Source organism: Diospyros lotus, chromosome 8 (assembly GCF_014633365.1).
Source record: "Diospyros lotus cultivar Yz01 chromosome 8, ASM1463336v1, whole genome shotgun sequence".
NCBI classification, from domain to species: domain Eukaryota; kingdom Viridiplantae; phylum Streptophyta; class Magnoliopsida; order Ericales; family Ebenaceae; genus Diospyros; species Diospyros lotus.
In genome coordinates, this window is record NC_068345.1 from 42,120,286 (window position 1) to 42,135,043 (window position 14,758).

A 14,758-nucleotide genomic window follows, 5' to 3' on the forward strand; every position below is an offset into this window, starting at 1 on the left:
GCAGGAGGCAGCAGCAACTAAACTCTAATAAATCATCATCGGCCGCCAAGTATTACAGTTAATGTGACACTGAGTGAGAATGTGAAAAGAAAAAGCAAGCACCCGGCCCTTTTTTCCTCTTAAATGGGAATTTTCTTATTGGGCCTAAGCCCAGAAGTTGGGTCCCTTGCACTGGGCTCCGAGTTTTTCGTTTCATATTAACCTCGTAATCATTTTCAATTAGCTGAATGTGAACGCTATTGCCATAATAATTAATAAATAATATTTGGACAACATTCATTTTAAAAAAAAATAAAAAGTGGGACGATTAAGGTTAAAACTAAAAGAAAAAAGTATAATTAATTTAGGGAGAAAATAGAAGTAGTTGTGTTGAATAATTATTAATTAATTTTCAATAGCCAACCTCCTATGAGGCATAGAAACAGTCTGAAGGCGTCGTTTCTGAACTGCTTTACGTTTTGAAATGTTTTTCGGGTTATTTTTATAATTTTTAAAAAGTTTTAAACCGTTTCAAAATTTATATAAATTTGTCAAAAATGCAAGTGTTTCACAGCTCGAGCACGAATCTCAATGATTACTTTCCCTCCTTTCCTTTCATTCTTCTTTTTCAGTATATATATATATATATATATTTCTCTTTTCAGTACTTTTATTCTTCTTTTTCTTCTTCCTTCTTCCAGTGACTATTTTCCGAATCCCACGTCCCTTCTTGTTGCTTCGGTGCTCTCTTGTCATCATTTGCCGAAGTCAGGCCCTTCACTTCTGATTCTGGTTCGTTCATTCTCACCGTTCTTGCTTCCGTTTCTAGTTCCCTTGCCTTTAATCGCCTTAAGTAAACCCCCATTCTCACTGTTTTACATGCAGTGTGTATCTGAGAGAATATATGAAAAATAATAAATTTATTTTATTCTGACTAGATAAAGTTTGAAAAATAATGACTAACTATCATTTAAAACTTTATATTAATCAAGATGGTAAGACTGTGTTCTCTTTACTTTTAATTTTTAATTTTAAGTTTTGAATTTATTTTTATTTTTTTGTTCTGCTAGTCTGTTTTTAGAAAATTAAAAATGTATTCTTTTTTTTATTTTAAAAAATTATTTCTCAAAATAAAAAATATATTCTTTTTAAAATTTTGAAAATAATTTTTTAATGATATTTTATTTAATAAATTTGATTATTCAGTAAATTAAAAATATTTAATGTTAATATATTATTAAATATATATATATATTTTTTAAAGTTAATAAATTTTATAATATTTTTCTATTACAATAATAAAATATGAATAAATAAATATGTTTTGATTTTAGAATTTATTTTGGATGAAAATACTCCAAATAATTTTTTGTTATTTTGAGTTTTCTTTATAAATTTTTTTTATTTTTAAAAATATATCTTTAAAAAGAGTAAAAATAACACGTTTTCATTATTTTAAAAAATTAAAAATTAAAAATAACTTAAAAACAATAAAGATAACATAACTTAAATTTTTGGAGTACACTGCATTATTAGGAGGTAATTGTTACTGTATAAAATCAATTTTGTTATGTTTAAATGTATTATGAAATTTATGTTTATTATATATATATTTGTTTGTATTATGTTTAAATTATTTTTTTATACATATAATTATATTTTAAAAAAATTCTATATTTTTTAAATTTATAATTTATTCTACGTTTTTATTTCTTACTTTTTAAAAAATAAAATTATTTTCATTTCCTATAAAAAAATATTTCTTTTTTTTGTTTCATTACAAACTAGTAGCCAACCAAGAGCGTATGCGAACCCACCAAATAGAATTGGCGTTCGTGTCACCATATGGGGGGGGGGGGGGGGGGGGAGACCGACCCCCGACCCCGACCCCGACCCCGACCCCGCCAAGGACACCCCCCTCCTCCCCTCTCTCTCTCTCTCTCTCCCTCTCTCTCTTCCGCCGACTGTCTGACCTTTCCCGTTTCTTCTTATATATATATATATCATATAGAGTCTGTAGTTTGTATTACGGGTCTTCTTATACTTAGAGAGAGAGAGAGATGTCGGAGAAGTTCTCGGCAACGCTGAGGATAGGAGACTTGAATGATTACATAGCACCGTCTCAGGGATGCGTTGTTTCTCTCAAGGGACTCAAACCACCCCCTTCCAACAAGGTTACCAATCATCAACCCGAGGTAACCCACCCCCACCCCAAGTCTCTTCTCTTTGCTGTGTCTTCTTGGCTAGGGCTTCCTTCTATCTACCGACGGGTTTTTGAATTTTTTTATTGCTTTCTACAATTCCATATTGGCGTATTAATTAGGGTTCGCTGACCACGCGATTCTCTGTTTCAAATTCTAGTTTTTTCCTTTGCTGGATGCCCTTCTTATGTTTGTGGGAATTCGCATTAACTGTTTGTTTAATTGTTTGCTTGACCTTCCTGTAATTGGATATTCTATGTAATGGTTGCTGCGGACTTCGTCTAAAGATTGGTTTTTTATCTTGCCGACTTATGACATCAATTCATCCACGTCTAAATTTGTTCCTCGCTTCTGAAAGTATCGGATTCGTTTTGCTTCGTAAAGGTGCCGAGGTCATAGACTGACTTTCATTCTTTTTGTTTTTATCTTTTCTTTGTATTTGTTACGCTTCAAAATCCAGGAGAAGGCCCGCTTTGCTACTGATCCATTGCAGACGGAACCAGTAAAAATTTCCCTCAAGGACTGTTTAGCATGCAGGTATGATATACTCTTCCCCTCCTTCTCTCCCTGGATTTTGCATATTTTGGCTGTGCTTATGGTGTGTAGCAACTTGAGATTTTTTTATTACGCAAAACTTGCTAGTTAAGTTATTTGTTTCATCAAAATGAGAACAAGAAAAGTTAGCTGAAACTGATTTTTCATGCATCAAAATTATATGCATAATTATTTTTTGCAGCTTCTGCACCATAGATTTTTACATGCCAACAACATTCTGCCCTTTTATGAGCTCCTACTGTTTTTGGTGTCATTCAACTTGCTCGTCCATTTAGAAATTGATTAGTATGCATTTGTCTTTATTAAATAATAACTTATTTCTTGGGTTTCCACTAGAAATTTCTAACACACACAAAGTCCTGACTATTGACTAAAGTATCATTTATCCATCTTCACTTATTAAAACAAAATGTTATTTATCCATTAAGTGTCTCAATCTTTGGAGCAGTAAATGCATGAATGGATATTTGTTGTGATCATGCAGTGGCTGCATAACATCAGCGGAGACAGTAATGCTTGAGAAGCAAAGTTTGGACGAGTTAATTTCTAATATTGATAAAGGAAAGACTGTTATTGTCTCCCTCTCTCCCCAGTCAAGAGCTTCCCTTGCAGTTTATTTTGATCTTTCTCCACTTCAGGTGAACTGAATTGTATTCTCTGTTATTAGTTACTGCAATTTTTCAGCTTATTGAAGGCATCTTCATTGAAAATTTATTTAACCATCTTTAGTTATTTGAAAATATGGGGAAATGAGCATACAGCTGTGCAACAATTTTTAGGTTCCACTTCTTGATAATTGCTTGTTTCCCATCCAAGAAATTGGGTATGACTTGAATACAAAAACATATGCCAACGAAAATGTGAGCACAATGGTTTTGAAAAGTAATTAGTACGGATAAAATGTGTAAAACACACATACAAACATGATGGTTTAGAAAGTATGAATCTTTATTAACGATCCAGCAAAACAAGTTCTATGTTTGTATTAGCTATAATCATAATATCTAATCTATGTAAAAGTTGAGAAAATAGTATTAATTTGAAACATAAGATATCATTCAATCCACAAATCTATGCATGAGTCAAAGAAGATGATCTATACTACATCCATAAATCAATATCCTTGTCACTAAATTGAGAAAAAAAAAAAATGAAAGATTATTTAAACCAAACCATCACCATTAGGCACTCCACAGATTTGTGTTAGTGTAGTTTGATGTATTAGTATTCATGTCTAATACGCATCAGAGAATGAATGCAACTCCTATTTTGGAGGTCAAAATTTTCTTGGCTGCTGCTGGGGTTCAATTTTCAGCTTCTTGCACCAGTTTTTTTTTCCCATAATGAGAGAGAGATGGAAATAGGGAAGAGTGAGTTTGGAAAATCTGGGGGGTAAAATGATCATTTTACCTTTTTATTTTTTTTAATGGCAGGAGTACTCATGACTGATTATTTCTTTCATGTCTTTTAAATCATAATAAGCATTCTATTTCATAGGTCTTCATAATTAAGCTTTCGGATTAGTTACCAAATTCTGTGTCATCATGATAAGATGGCAAGGTTTATACTTTCTATTTTCAGATTTTCAAGAAACTCACAACATTCCTGAAGTCATTGGGAGTTAAGGCTGTATTTGACACCAGCTGCAGTAGAGACCTATCACTTGTTGAATCCTGTAATGAATTCATCACGCGTTACAAACAAAAGTATTCATCTGATGGTGAAAGCTCTAAATCATCCCTACCAATGATTTCTTCTGCTTGTCCAGGTTAACATCTTGTCGTAGTAGTAGTTCTCTGTATAATTTCTCTGCAAAGATGTTGGCAGAGAACATTAGATATTGGCTTGCAACTTAATGACTTGCGGATTCATTATTACTGCTTACCCTTTACATAGGCCTTTGTAAAAATTTGAGGTTTGATTATGTCATGTAGATGAGGGAATTGTGGAGTGGGAATTTATTGAAAGATATTTATGTGTTCTTAGTAGAATACTACTACATGTTAGATGAACATTTCTTTCAATCTTCAGGTTGGATATGTTATGCTGAAAAAACTCTAGGATCCTATATCCTACCTCACATTTCCTCAGTGAAGAGTCCTCAACAAACCATGGGAGCTATCATAAAGCATCATATATGCCAAAAGATGAATATTAGGTAATCGCCTTTGATCTTTGATTTCTGTGCATCTCAAGCTTTCTCTATTTTGGATACATCATTTTGAGATGAACAAAGGAAGGTATCAATGTTTTGTAACCATTTTTTGTCTGTGGCTTTATTTGTTCGTCTCTAAGTTGTCTGTTTTTGCTTTTCTTTTTTCTCATATTACCATTTGTGAACCTTTTTTTTTTTATCTGTGGCTTTATTTGGTGTTGTCCAAGTTGCTTGTCTTTGCTTTTCTATTTTTTCACTTTACCTTTTTTTGTTATGCATTCAAGTCAGAATATTTGATGCAACAATGGCTGCCCTTCAATCATAATCGTTTCAATGTAATGTTCAAAGCAACCATCAGATGTGACATATGTTATTAATTGATGTATGTTGGGTTCTACATCTACATCTACTTCTAAAAGATTGAAAGATCGCTTAACAAACAAGTTCTTTTTCTTTTTGGCTAAGGACCAAACAAGTCACTTTATGTCTTGCAGTGTTTCTTTTCTCATTATGTAATCATGTCTGACAAAGTAGCTATTTGAAATGGAATAGTTTAGCTGTGTAACAGTTAGGGTCCATTTGGTTAAACAAAAACATAAGATTTTATTAACTAATCCAAACAAACCCCCCACCCCCAAAAAATAAATAAATAAATAAAAAATAATAATAATAATAATAATAACAAAAACAAAAGAAAAAAAACCCTTAAACATGACATAGAATATGATGACCTTTCAAAGGTTATGACCATGGGCAGAGATGCATAGATGTCTTGAATTCATGTAGCCTTACTTCACTTGGTGGGATTAAGTTTTGTGATTATTGTTGTCGTCGTCGTTTTCAGAAAATAAAGAAAAAGCAAGAAAAAAAATGTTTTTTTTTTTTTTTCATATTTTTCATTTTCATCCCTTTTCCTCTCATGATGTCCAGCAATTGAAGTCATTGGAGAGACATGTCACGGGACTAGTATGTGAATAAGGGGAGGATATAGGATACTATAGTAATATGAATTAGGTTGGCAGTTACAGCACATGGGCCTAATTCAAATGTAATCCAAATATTGGCGCCAAGGTCCGGAACTTATATAACCAACCTTCGCAGCTAGAGAAAAATACTTTTGGAAATACAATTGATTCAATTTCCCTCTCAACTTCTTGATCTCTCTCTCCCTTCTCTAATTCTCTCTCTCTATTCTTCTTTTTTCCTTCTAAATTTACCAGTTCCCTTCGCAATCCTTACTGAATTATGAGGAAACTATCCCTTGTCAGAATCACATTCTAACAATTTGGTATCAGAGCATCATCTTGGGTGATTGGAGTCGGCGATGGCAGACAGAACTCGAATGAAGTAGATGGAATCGCAACTCCATCAGGTATCGATGGGGGAGATACATAACCGGATGGAGGCATTGGAGAATTTTGTGGATCGGAAAATTGAAGGAGCGTTGTAGGTGTGGCAAGAGGGAAGCAGGTCGCAAGCGGCGAGGTTAGAGGAGCAAATGAGGGAGCAGGGTCAGATCCTCAGGGATCAGATGCAACAATTTGTTTTGATGCTCACTAGCCAAACTTAGGTACAAATTTCACCTGAGTTCCCTCCGAGGGATAGATCGAAGCCGATTTTACATGACCATAGGGGTAATTCTTGATCGGAAGGATTGATAGAATTAGAGATCGAACCACCGATCAGGGAGGAGAATGTGGGAGTTAGGAGGCAAGGCTACGGAACCAGATCACACCAAATCGACTTCCCTATGCCTAAGATGGAGATACCTCTCTTTGATGGCTAGAACCCATGATGGTGGGCGAGACATTGTGGCAGGGTGTTCAGCCTGCACAATGTGGCTGAAGCTCAGAAGGTGACATTAGCGGCTGCATATCTGAATGACAAAGGAGATGCATGGTATCAAGGTTGGAGTAGGGTGAAGGAAGAGTGCTCTTGGGAAGAATTCGTGGAAGGACTTTGTGAACGATTTGGAGAGAAATGAATGTTGGATGTGGTAGAAGAGTTCAACAAATTGAAACAAGGAGGATCAGTGCAAGCCTATCAGCAGAGGTTTGAAGAGTTGAAGGCTCTTATGTTACTATCGAATCCTACATTGACGGAGGGCTACTTTGTGTTTGAGTTTCATTAGCGGCTTGAACGAAGAAATCCGCCCCATAGTCAAGATGTTTCAACTCAAGACTGTCTAACAAGCAGTTGAATGTGCTAAACTGCAGGAGTTAACAGTGGAGGCCCTGGTCAAAAAGCAGAAGACTGTTACTAGAGGATGGCAGATGACGCCCTTACCACCCAATAATAAGGGATGGGGAAGGAATGGGGGACCCATGGGAACTGGCAGCAGGGGATTGATGGCCCTACCAGCACCTTCCCAACCGTTTCAAGGACAATTGGGCGAGCAGAGAAGATTAGCAGGCCTGTGTTTCAGGTGTGGAGATAAATACACGCCTAGGCATTAATGTAGGAGACAATTGTTGTTATTAGAAGGGGCAAAAGAAGTAGCAGAAGAGGACAATAACATTGTGGAAGAAGATGGCGACAAGGAGAAGGTAGAGATTTCCCTACATGCACTAACGGGAGTTGTGACCAATAAAATTATCAAAGTGGAGGGAAAAGCAAGAGATAGCCGCTTGATGATTCTAATTGATAGTGGAAGCATTCATAGCTTCCTGGATGAGGGGATAGCAAGATCATTGAAGTGCAGCCTTACGGGGACTCAACCCTTGTCTGTAATTATAGCTAATGGTCAAATGGTCTTGTGCAAATCTGCTTGCATGGGGTTCTATTGGCAGATGTAGGGGGAATACTTTGAAGCTGACTTACGCTTACTAAAGTTGGGGGGATGTGATATGGTCTTAGGCATGGATTGAATGAGGGAAGTAAGCCCCATTTTTTTCAACTTTAACAAGATGGAGGTCACATTCGAGAAAGGGGGAAGGAGGATGACCCTGACCGGCAATATGGAGACCGAAACATGTAAGATGATTTCGGGTAAAAGACTACAAAAGTTATTCAAGAGTAAGTGGACGCAAGTAGCCCAGCTATTCTCAGTACAGGCCATGGACACAGCTAATGAAGAGCACCTCTGGCTGAACTCAGTGGAGGTTACGCAAACTCCTTGGGAGGTAACTCAGTTCGATTCTCTTAATTTACTCTTAGATGAATTTGAGGATTTGTTTGAGGAACCTAAGTCTCTACCACCTCCAAGACCAATAGACCATACTATTAATCTCAAACCCAATGCTGAGGCTGTCAACATCTGTTCATATAGATATCCCCCAAAACAGAAGGTGGAAATTGAACGCATGATCAAAGACATGCTACACACTTTTGTTATATAGCCTAGTACCAACCCCTATGCCTCTCACTTGCTTTTGGTAAAGAAGAAAGATGGAAGTTGGCGATTTTGTGTTGATTACCGCCAACTTAATTCACAAATCATAAAGAACAAATTTCCTATACCTATTATTGAAGACCTATTAGATGAATTGCACGGAGCCAAAATTTTCTCTAAACTTGACCTCAGGTCGTGATATCATCAAATCAGAGTGCATCCCAAAGATATCCACAAAACGGCCTTTAGAACCCACCTAGGGCATTATGAATTTTTGGTTATGCCTTTTGGGTTAACTAATGCTCCAGTCACATTCCAATCCCTTATGAACCAAATATTCGAACCCTACCTTCACCAATTTATCTTGGTATTCTTTGATGACATTTTGGTATACAACCCCTCCTTTGCCAAACACCTAGAGCACTTAAGGACTACTCTACAAATCCTCCTATTCAATAAGTTGTATATTAAGAAATCGAAGTGTGCATTTGCACAATCCCAAGTGGAGTATCTCAGCTATATCATTTCAAGAGGAGGAGTTAGCACAAACCCCCAAAAGGTGGCAGCCATGACAACATGGCCCATACTTGCTAATGTGAAAGCCCTATGGGGATTCTTGGGCCTCACAGGGTACTATTGTAGATTCATCAAGGATTACGACACTTTAAGTAGACAGCTGACAGAGTTACTTAAGAAAGAGGGATTTCACTGGAATGAGAAGGCTAAGGAAGCTTTTAGGAGATTGAAAACTGCCATGAGTACGGTGCCTACACTCAATTTATCCGATTTCAATCAGCCTTTCATTCTGGAGACTGATGCTAGTGATGGAGGAGTGGGAGCAATATTAGTGCAAGGAGGGAGATCGTTGGCTTTTATCAGTCAAGCATTAACCCCCAAACATTTGGGCCTAAGTGTATATGATAAAGAGCTTATGGTTGTTCTAATTGCAGTAGAGAAATGGTGTCACTACCTTGAAGGAGGCAAGTTTATTATAAAAACAGACTATGAGTGCCTTAAGTTTTTACTACAGCAGAAATTGCACTCTCACCTTCAGCAAAAGGGCATGTCGAAATTAATGGGCCTTGACTATAGTATTTAGTATAGAAAGGGCTAGGAGAACAAAGTAGCTAATGCTATGTCTCGTTGTGTGGAAGAAGGAGCATTTGCTGCCATCACTGCAATCACCCCAGATTGGCTCCAGGAAGTGATGTCTAGTTACACCTAGGGAGAGTGGGTCAAAGAGTTGTTGGAACAAATGATTCTGGCACCAGACGACGAGCCAGGTTATGTGTTGACGAATGGGCTATTAAGGTACAAGGATAGAATACTAATTGGTGAGGATCAAGCTCTATGACACAAGATCCTAGAAGCATTACATGATTCCCCTATGGGGGGTCATTCGGGAATACAGAACACCTACAACAAGGTTAAATAACTATTCTTCTAGCCAGGATTATGGAAAGACGTGATGGAGTATGTCAAAAGATGTGACACTTGCAACAAGTGCAAACATGAGAACATACATCCTCCCGGGTTGCTATAACCACTCCCCATTCTCGATCAAGCATGGACCCAAATCAACATGGACTTCATAGAAGGTCTTTCGAAGTTAGAAGGTAAGGACTGTGTGCTGGTGGTGGTGGATCGTATGACCAAATATGCCCACTTCTTGGGTTTAGCCCATCCCTTCACTGCATAAGAAGTGGCATGAGTTTTCTTGGATCAAGTGGACAAATTGCATGGGCTACCTCAAGTGATTGTCTCGAACTAAGACAAAATCTTCACCAGCCTCCTTTGGAAAGAACTGATGAAGTCCTTAGGCACATAACTGCACATGTCATTCTCGTACCACCCGAAGACGAATGATCAGACCAAACGGACCAATCAATGTCTTGAGACATACCTAAGATGTGTGAGTTTAATGCATTCTACGGGGTGGCACAAATGGCTATCCCTAGCTCAGTGGTGGTACAACACCACTTCACACTCCTTGAAGATGACACCGTTTGAAGCCCTATATGGCTATAAACCACCTCTCTTACCATTGAGAGGAAGCCACAGTCAAGTAGCCACAGTGGACGATTACTTAATTTAGAGGCAGCAAATGTTGCAAACCTTAAGGGAGGAACTAGCCACCGCCTAAAATAGAATGAAACAATATACGGATAGAAAGAGAAGTGAACAAGTATTCGCAGTGGGAGACATGGTATATCTGAAACTGAGGCTAGCCCAATTGAAGACTTTGGCTCCTAAAGCAGTTACTAAGTTGAGTCCTAAATTCTATGGGCCTTTTGAAGTAGTAGGCAAGGTCGGATAGGTGGCATACAAACTCCATCTACCAGAAGGGTCTCACATACACTTTGTGTTTCATGTGTCACTCCTCAAACCCTCCCCGGGCACCAATCCTGTCAATTCTGCATTACCCGCCACAATTCAACTAGCACACCAAGAAGCTAAACCAGTAGCTATAGTCGACAGGAGAATCATCTATCGACAGCAGGCACCTATCACGGAGGTGTTGGTCTGTTGGTCCAATTTGCACCCAAAAAACAACATGTGGGAATATCTCCCTGACCTTTTGAAATAGCTTCCCAAGGCAGCCAGTCTTCTGTGACTTACTTGAGGACAAGTAATGTTTCTAGCCGGGGGGAATTGTCACGAGACTAGTATGTAAATAAGGGGAGGATATAGGATACTATAGTAATATGAATTAGGTTGGCAGTTACAACACATGTGCCTAATACAAATGTAATCCAAATTTTGGTGCCAAGGTCCGGAACTTATATAACCAACCTTCACAGCTAGAGGAAAATACTTTTGGAAATACAATTGATTCAATTTCTCTCTCAACTTCTTGATCTCTCTCTCCCTTCTCTAATTCTCTCTCTCTCTATTCTTCTTCTTTCCTTCTAAATTTACCAGTTCCCGCACAATCATTACTGAATTGCGAGGAAACTATCCCTTGTCAGAACCGCATTCTGACAAGACATAAATCACCAAGGCGCTGACTGCCCAGTGAGTCAGGAAGTTACTGGTGCAACTCTGCTGAGAATCCATCAACAACTCACCCTGGAGTCAATGGAAACTCAGTGACTCACTCTCTGGTACTGGAAAGGATAGGGAGAGAAAATGAAACTACAAAAATCAAAGACAACTGAATATAAATCATAATTATCTAGCAACACATTAAGTTTTCACTTTTTTTTTAAATGAAAATGAAAATTGAAAGTTGAGTGTTTTCTTAGACAGTCCTTTAGCTTTAGCTTTAGTTATCTCGAGTTTTTTTTTCCTGCCACCCGAGGGGGTTGATATACAAGGTCATTGAATTCTTTGTTGTTTCATGTTTGAAGTGTTAAGAGCTTTTATTGCTTGCTAAGTAACTATCATTCTTCTCCTTCTCTACCAATAATAAGTTGAATCAGGTCAGCTGTTCAGTGGTGGATTGGTTGATTTCATGTTCTTCCTCCTTGCATTATTGTATTTTGGATGGGTTCATCTCAACTACGTCTTCCACATATTACAGTGTGTCTGATAGTCTACACATATAGTAAGAGAGATTATAGTTATTAAACTGATCATTGGGCAATTCCGTGTGATATGGCCGAGTTGTTTGTCTTAGTTCATGAACTCCCTTGGTAGATTTGTATTTAACTGAGAGCTCTTTTGATTTGTACTTGATATATACAAATATATTTTTGACAGGCCAGATGAAGTCTACCACGTGACAGTAATGCCCTGTTATGATAAAAAGCTTGAGGCTGCAAGAGATGATTTTATGTTTGAGGTGGAATCTCATGAGAATTCTGGTTTGAAGATTACAGAGGTCGATTCAGTGCTGACATCTGGGGAAGTTTTAGATTTGATAAAGGTAACTTGAAGTTTTCCATGTTTGATACATGGCTATATATTTGTTTATCTATTTTCTAATATATGTATTTTATTTTCATTTTTGCAGTCAAAATCAGTAGATTTGAAAGCCTTGGAAGAAGCTCCTCTGGACAAATTGTAAGAATTACCATTGTTTAAGGTTCTTTCCCTTTTGTTTTGGACTGGAAATTTGAATTTGTGATGTTTCTGAAGGCTGACAAATGTTAATGAGGAAGGGCATCTTTATGGGGTTTGTGGAAGCTCTGGAGGATATGCAGAGACTGTATTTCACCATGCTGCTAAAACACTATTTGGGAAAGAAGTTAGAGGACCTTTGGACTTCAAAATTATACGGAATTCAGATTTCCGTGAAGTCACTCTAGAAGTAAGTTTAGTATATCAACTGTCTTGTGTGTGTGATTGACTTAAAAGGAAGGTTCTCTGTAGAATAGGCAACAGGAGAGCTAGCTGATCAGATTCGTCTTTAAAATGATGCATCTAAACTTTTATTCAACCAAATGTCTTGGTGGCTAAGTGGTTACATACTCTTAAGACCATGGTCATCCACATTGATTTTTTGTTTCCGGGCTGTCTGTTATGGAAGCTACCAATAGATGACATGACTTGTAACCTTCTTGCATCTTCATATGCCATAACTTCACAGCTGCTCATGGTTACATGTAATATTTTCTATAAGCACAATATGCATACCCAAAGAAAGAGAAATAACATATTCACGTATTCCTTATAATGCAGGTAGAGGGTGAAATTGTCTTGAAGTTCGCACTATGTTATGGATTTCGGAACCTGCAAAATGTTGTCAGGAAAATCAAGATTGGAAAATGCGATTATCACTTTGTAGAGGTGATGGCATGCCCTTCAGGTATTCATGCATGTTTTTCTTTAATTTTTTGATCAGTTCATTTTACTTAAAAAAGCTGGTCTTCTGTTGATGCTATCTGGTCCTTTTATGTATTATGGTTCATGATTTGCCTTTGTTTTGATTAACAGGATGCTTGAATGGTGGAGGTCAAATCAAGAGAAAGCCAGAGCAATCAGCCAAGGATTTTATCCAATCATTAGAAACTGCTTATTTGGAAAATGTAAGTATCAGCTGTTCTGTGAGAGTTTGGAATTCCTTAAATATTGTGTGAGCTTCGTCTGTTCATCTTGGTTCTGCTTGATCTGAACTGCCGTTAGACTGCATATCATTACCTGTGGTTGGCAGAATAGGAAGCGGAAGTACGAGTCAATACTGGGAAATGATGCAAGAAATGTGTGCCCAGAAAGTATAGGAAAATCAATATTCAATCCTAAATGGAAATTTAAGAGAATCATATACAACAACATATCAAGCCTTAATCCCACACTCGGGCAGAGAATCATGTTAAAAACTTATAATAATATTCTAATAAATACTTCAATAAATCATAGTGGAGATTTAATTTCCCCAGAAATTAGGGAATCAAGTTTCTTAAATTTCTGTTTTAAGTTATCCTCAAGTTTCTTCAGGACTTCTTTTTTGTCTTTCCATTAGTACCTAAATGTTTCTCCCAAGTTTTCTGGATACTTTTTTCACAAATTTCCATACTGCCCTGGAAACGCACTTCCAGGGATCCATTACCCCACTCCATCTTCAGTTTCTTGGTTATGTTCCTGCTAAGTGCATTGATGACTTATGACTTGATGGAGGATGTTGGCAACAGTCCCTAAAGATGTATTTAGGTTTTATTTATGGTCTTTTTCTAGTCTTATTATTAGTAGTTTTGGTTTTTGTTTAGCTTTCCTAATAGGAAAAGGATTTTGCTAACTCTAGCAGGAATAGCATAACTAGAGCTCTATAAATACCATTGTAATATCTTTTTTTAGTAGTGAATGGACTAATGAGGACAGTTTTCTCTAAGCATGTTATGCTTATTTGAATTGTGTGATTCAATTTTAATCCTAGGTATGATGCTCTTCCTCTATTCCCCAGTAATCTTCAATGTCAGATTATTATTTTTGTGAACGCTGCTTCTGTACCTTTTTTTAGCCTTCTTTTGCCGCTAGTCTTCTAACCCTAAATAAACCTCCAATCAGTAGGTATTCTCATAATATCAGATTTGTTTGTAATCCTTTTTTGTCTCGTCGGCATGGCATGTATTTGATTGAATAACTTGTTACGGGATCCACTAATGGTTGCCATAATAATTTTTCAGGTTTTGGTGGTTGATCCCTTTGAGAATCGCCTCATACAAAGCTTATACGATGAATGGCTCGGGCAACCTGGTTCAGAGAAAGCTAAGAAATGGATGCACACAGAATACCATCCTATCGTAAAAAGTATCACAGCTCAGTTGCAGAATTGGTGAGGAGACTTGGGACTCCTGTCCTGTCTGTCTGGTGAAAGAGATTATTCCCACCTTCTTGTCATCTGCTGAAATCCATATCCATGTTGGCGTGGTGCTTGCTTCATCCATCCTAATGCCGGTCACCCCTTGGACATTGGGTTGCAATTTTGGTTGAGATGAGACGATACACGCTTGGTCGTCAGTATGTATATATAGTTTTGGTTTTGGTTTTGGTTTCGGTTTCCTAACATAGAAGAGGGAATATATATACATATATATATTATTCATTGCAGGTAATATATTTATGGGACACCCAAATCCTTTTTACTCTTTTGGGTTC

General features: G+C 37.2%; 1 protein-coding gene across 1 annotated transcript; it reads left to right on the plus strand.

The window, feature by feature from the left end:
• The first annotated feature begins 1,867 nt into the window (after positions 1-1,867).
• Positions 1,868-14,745, plus strand: LOC127807496 (protein NAR1). The gene is made up of 11 exons (XM_052345384.1): positions 1,868-2,174; positions 2,641-2,717; positions 3,220-3,373; positions 4,317-4,503; positions 4,767-4,893; positions 11,924-12,089; positions 12,177-12,226; positions 12,302-12,473; positions 12,845-12,971; positions 13,100-13,191; positions 14,287-14,745. The coding sequence occupies exons 1-11, from the start codon at positions 2,040-2,042 to the stop codon at positions 14,437-14,439; spliced, it is 1,440 nt and encodes a 479-aa protein (XP_052201344.1). The 5' UTR covers positions 1,868-2,039; the 3' UTR covers positions 14,440-14,745.
• Positions 14,746-14,758: the final 13 nt, after the last annotated feature.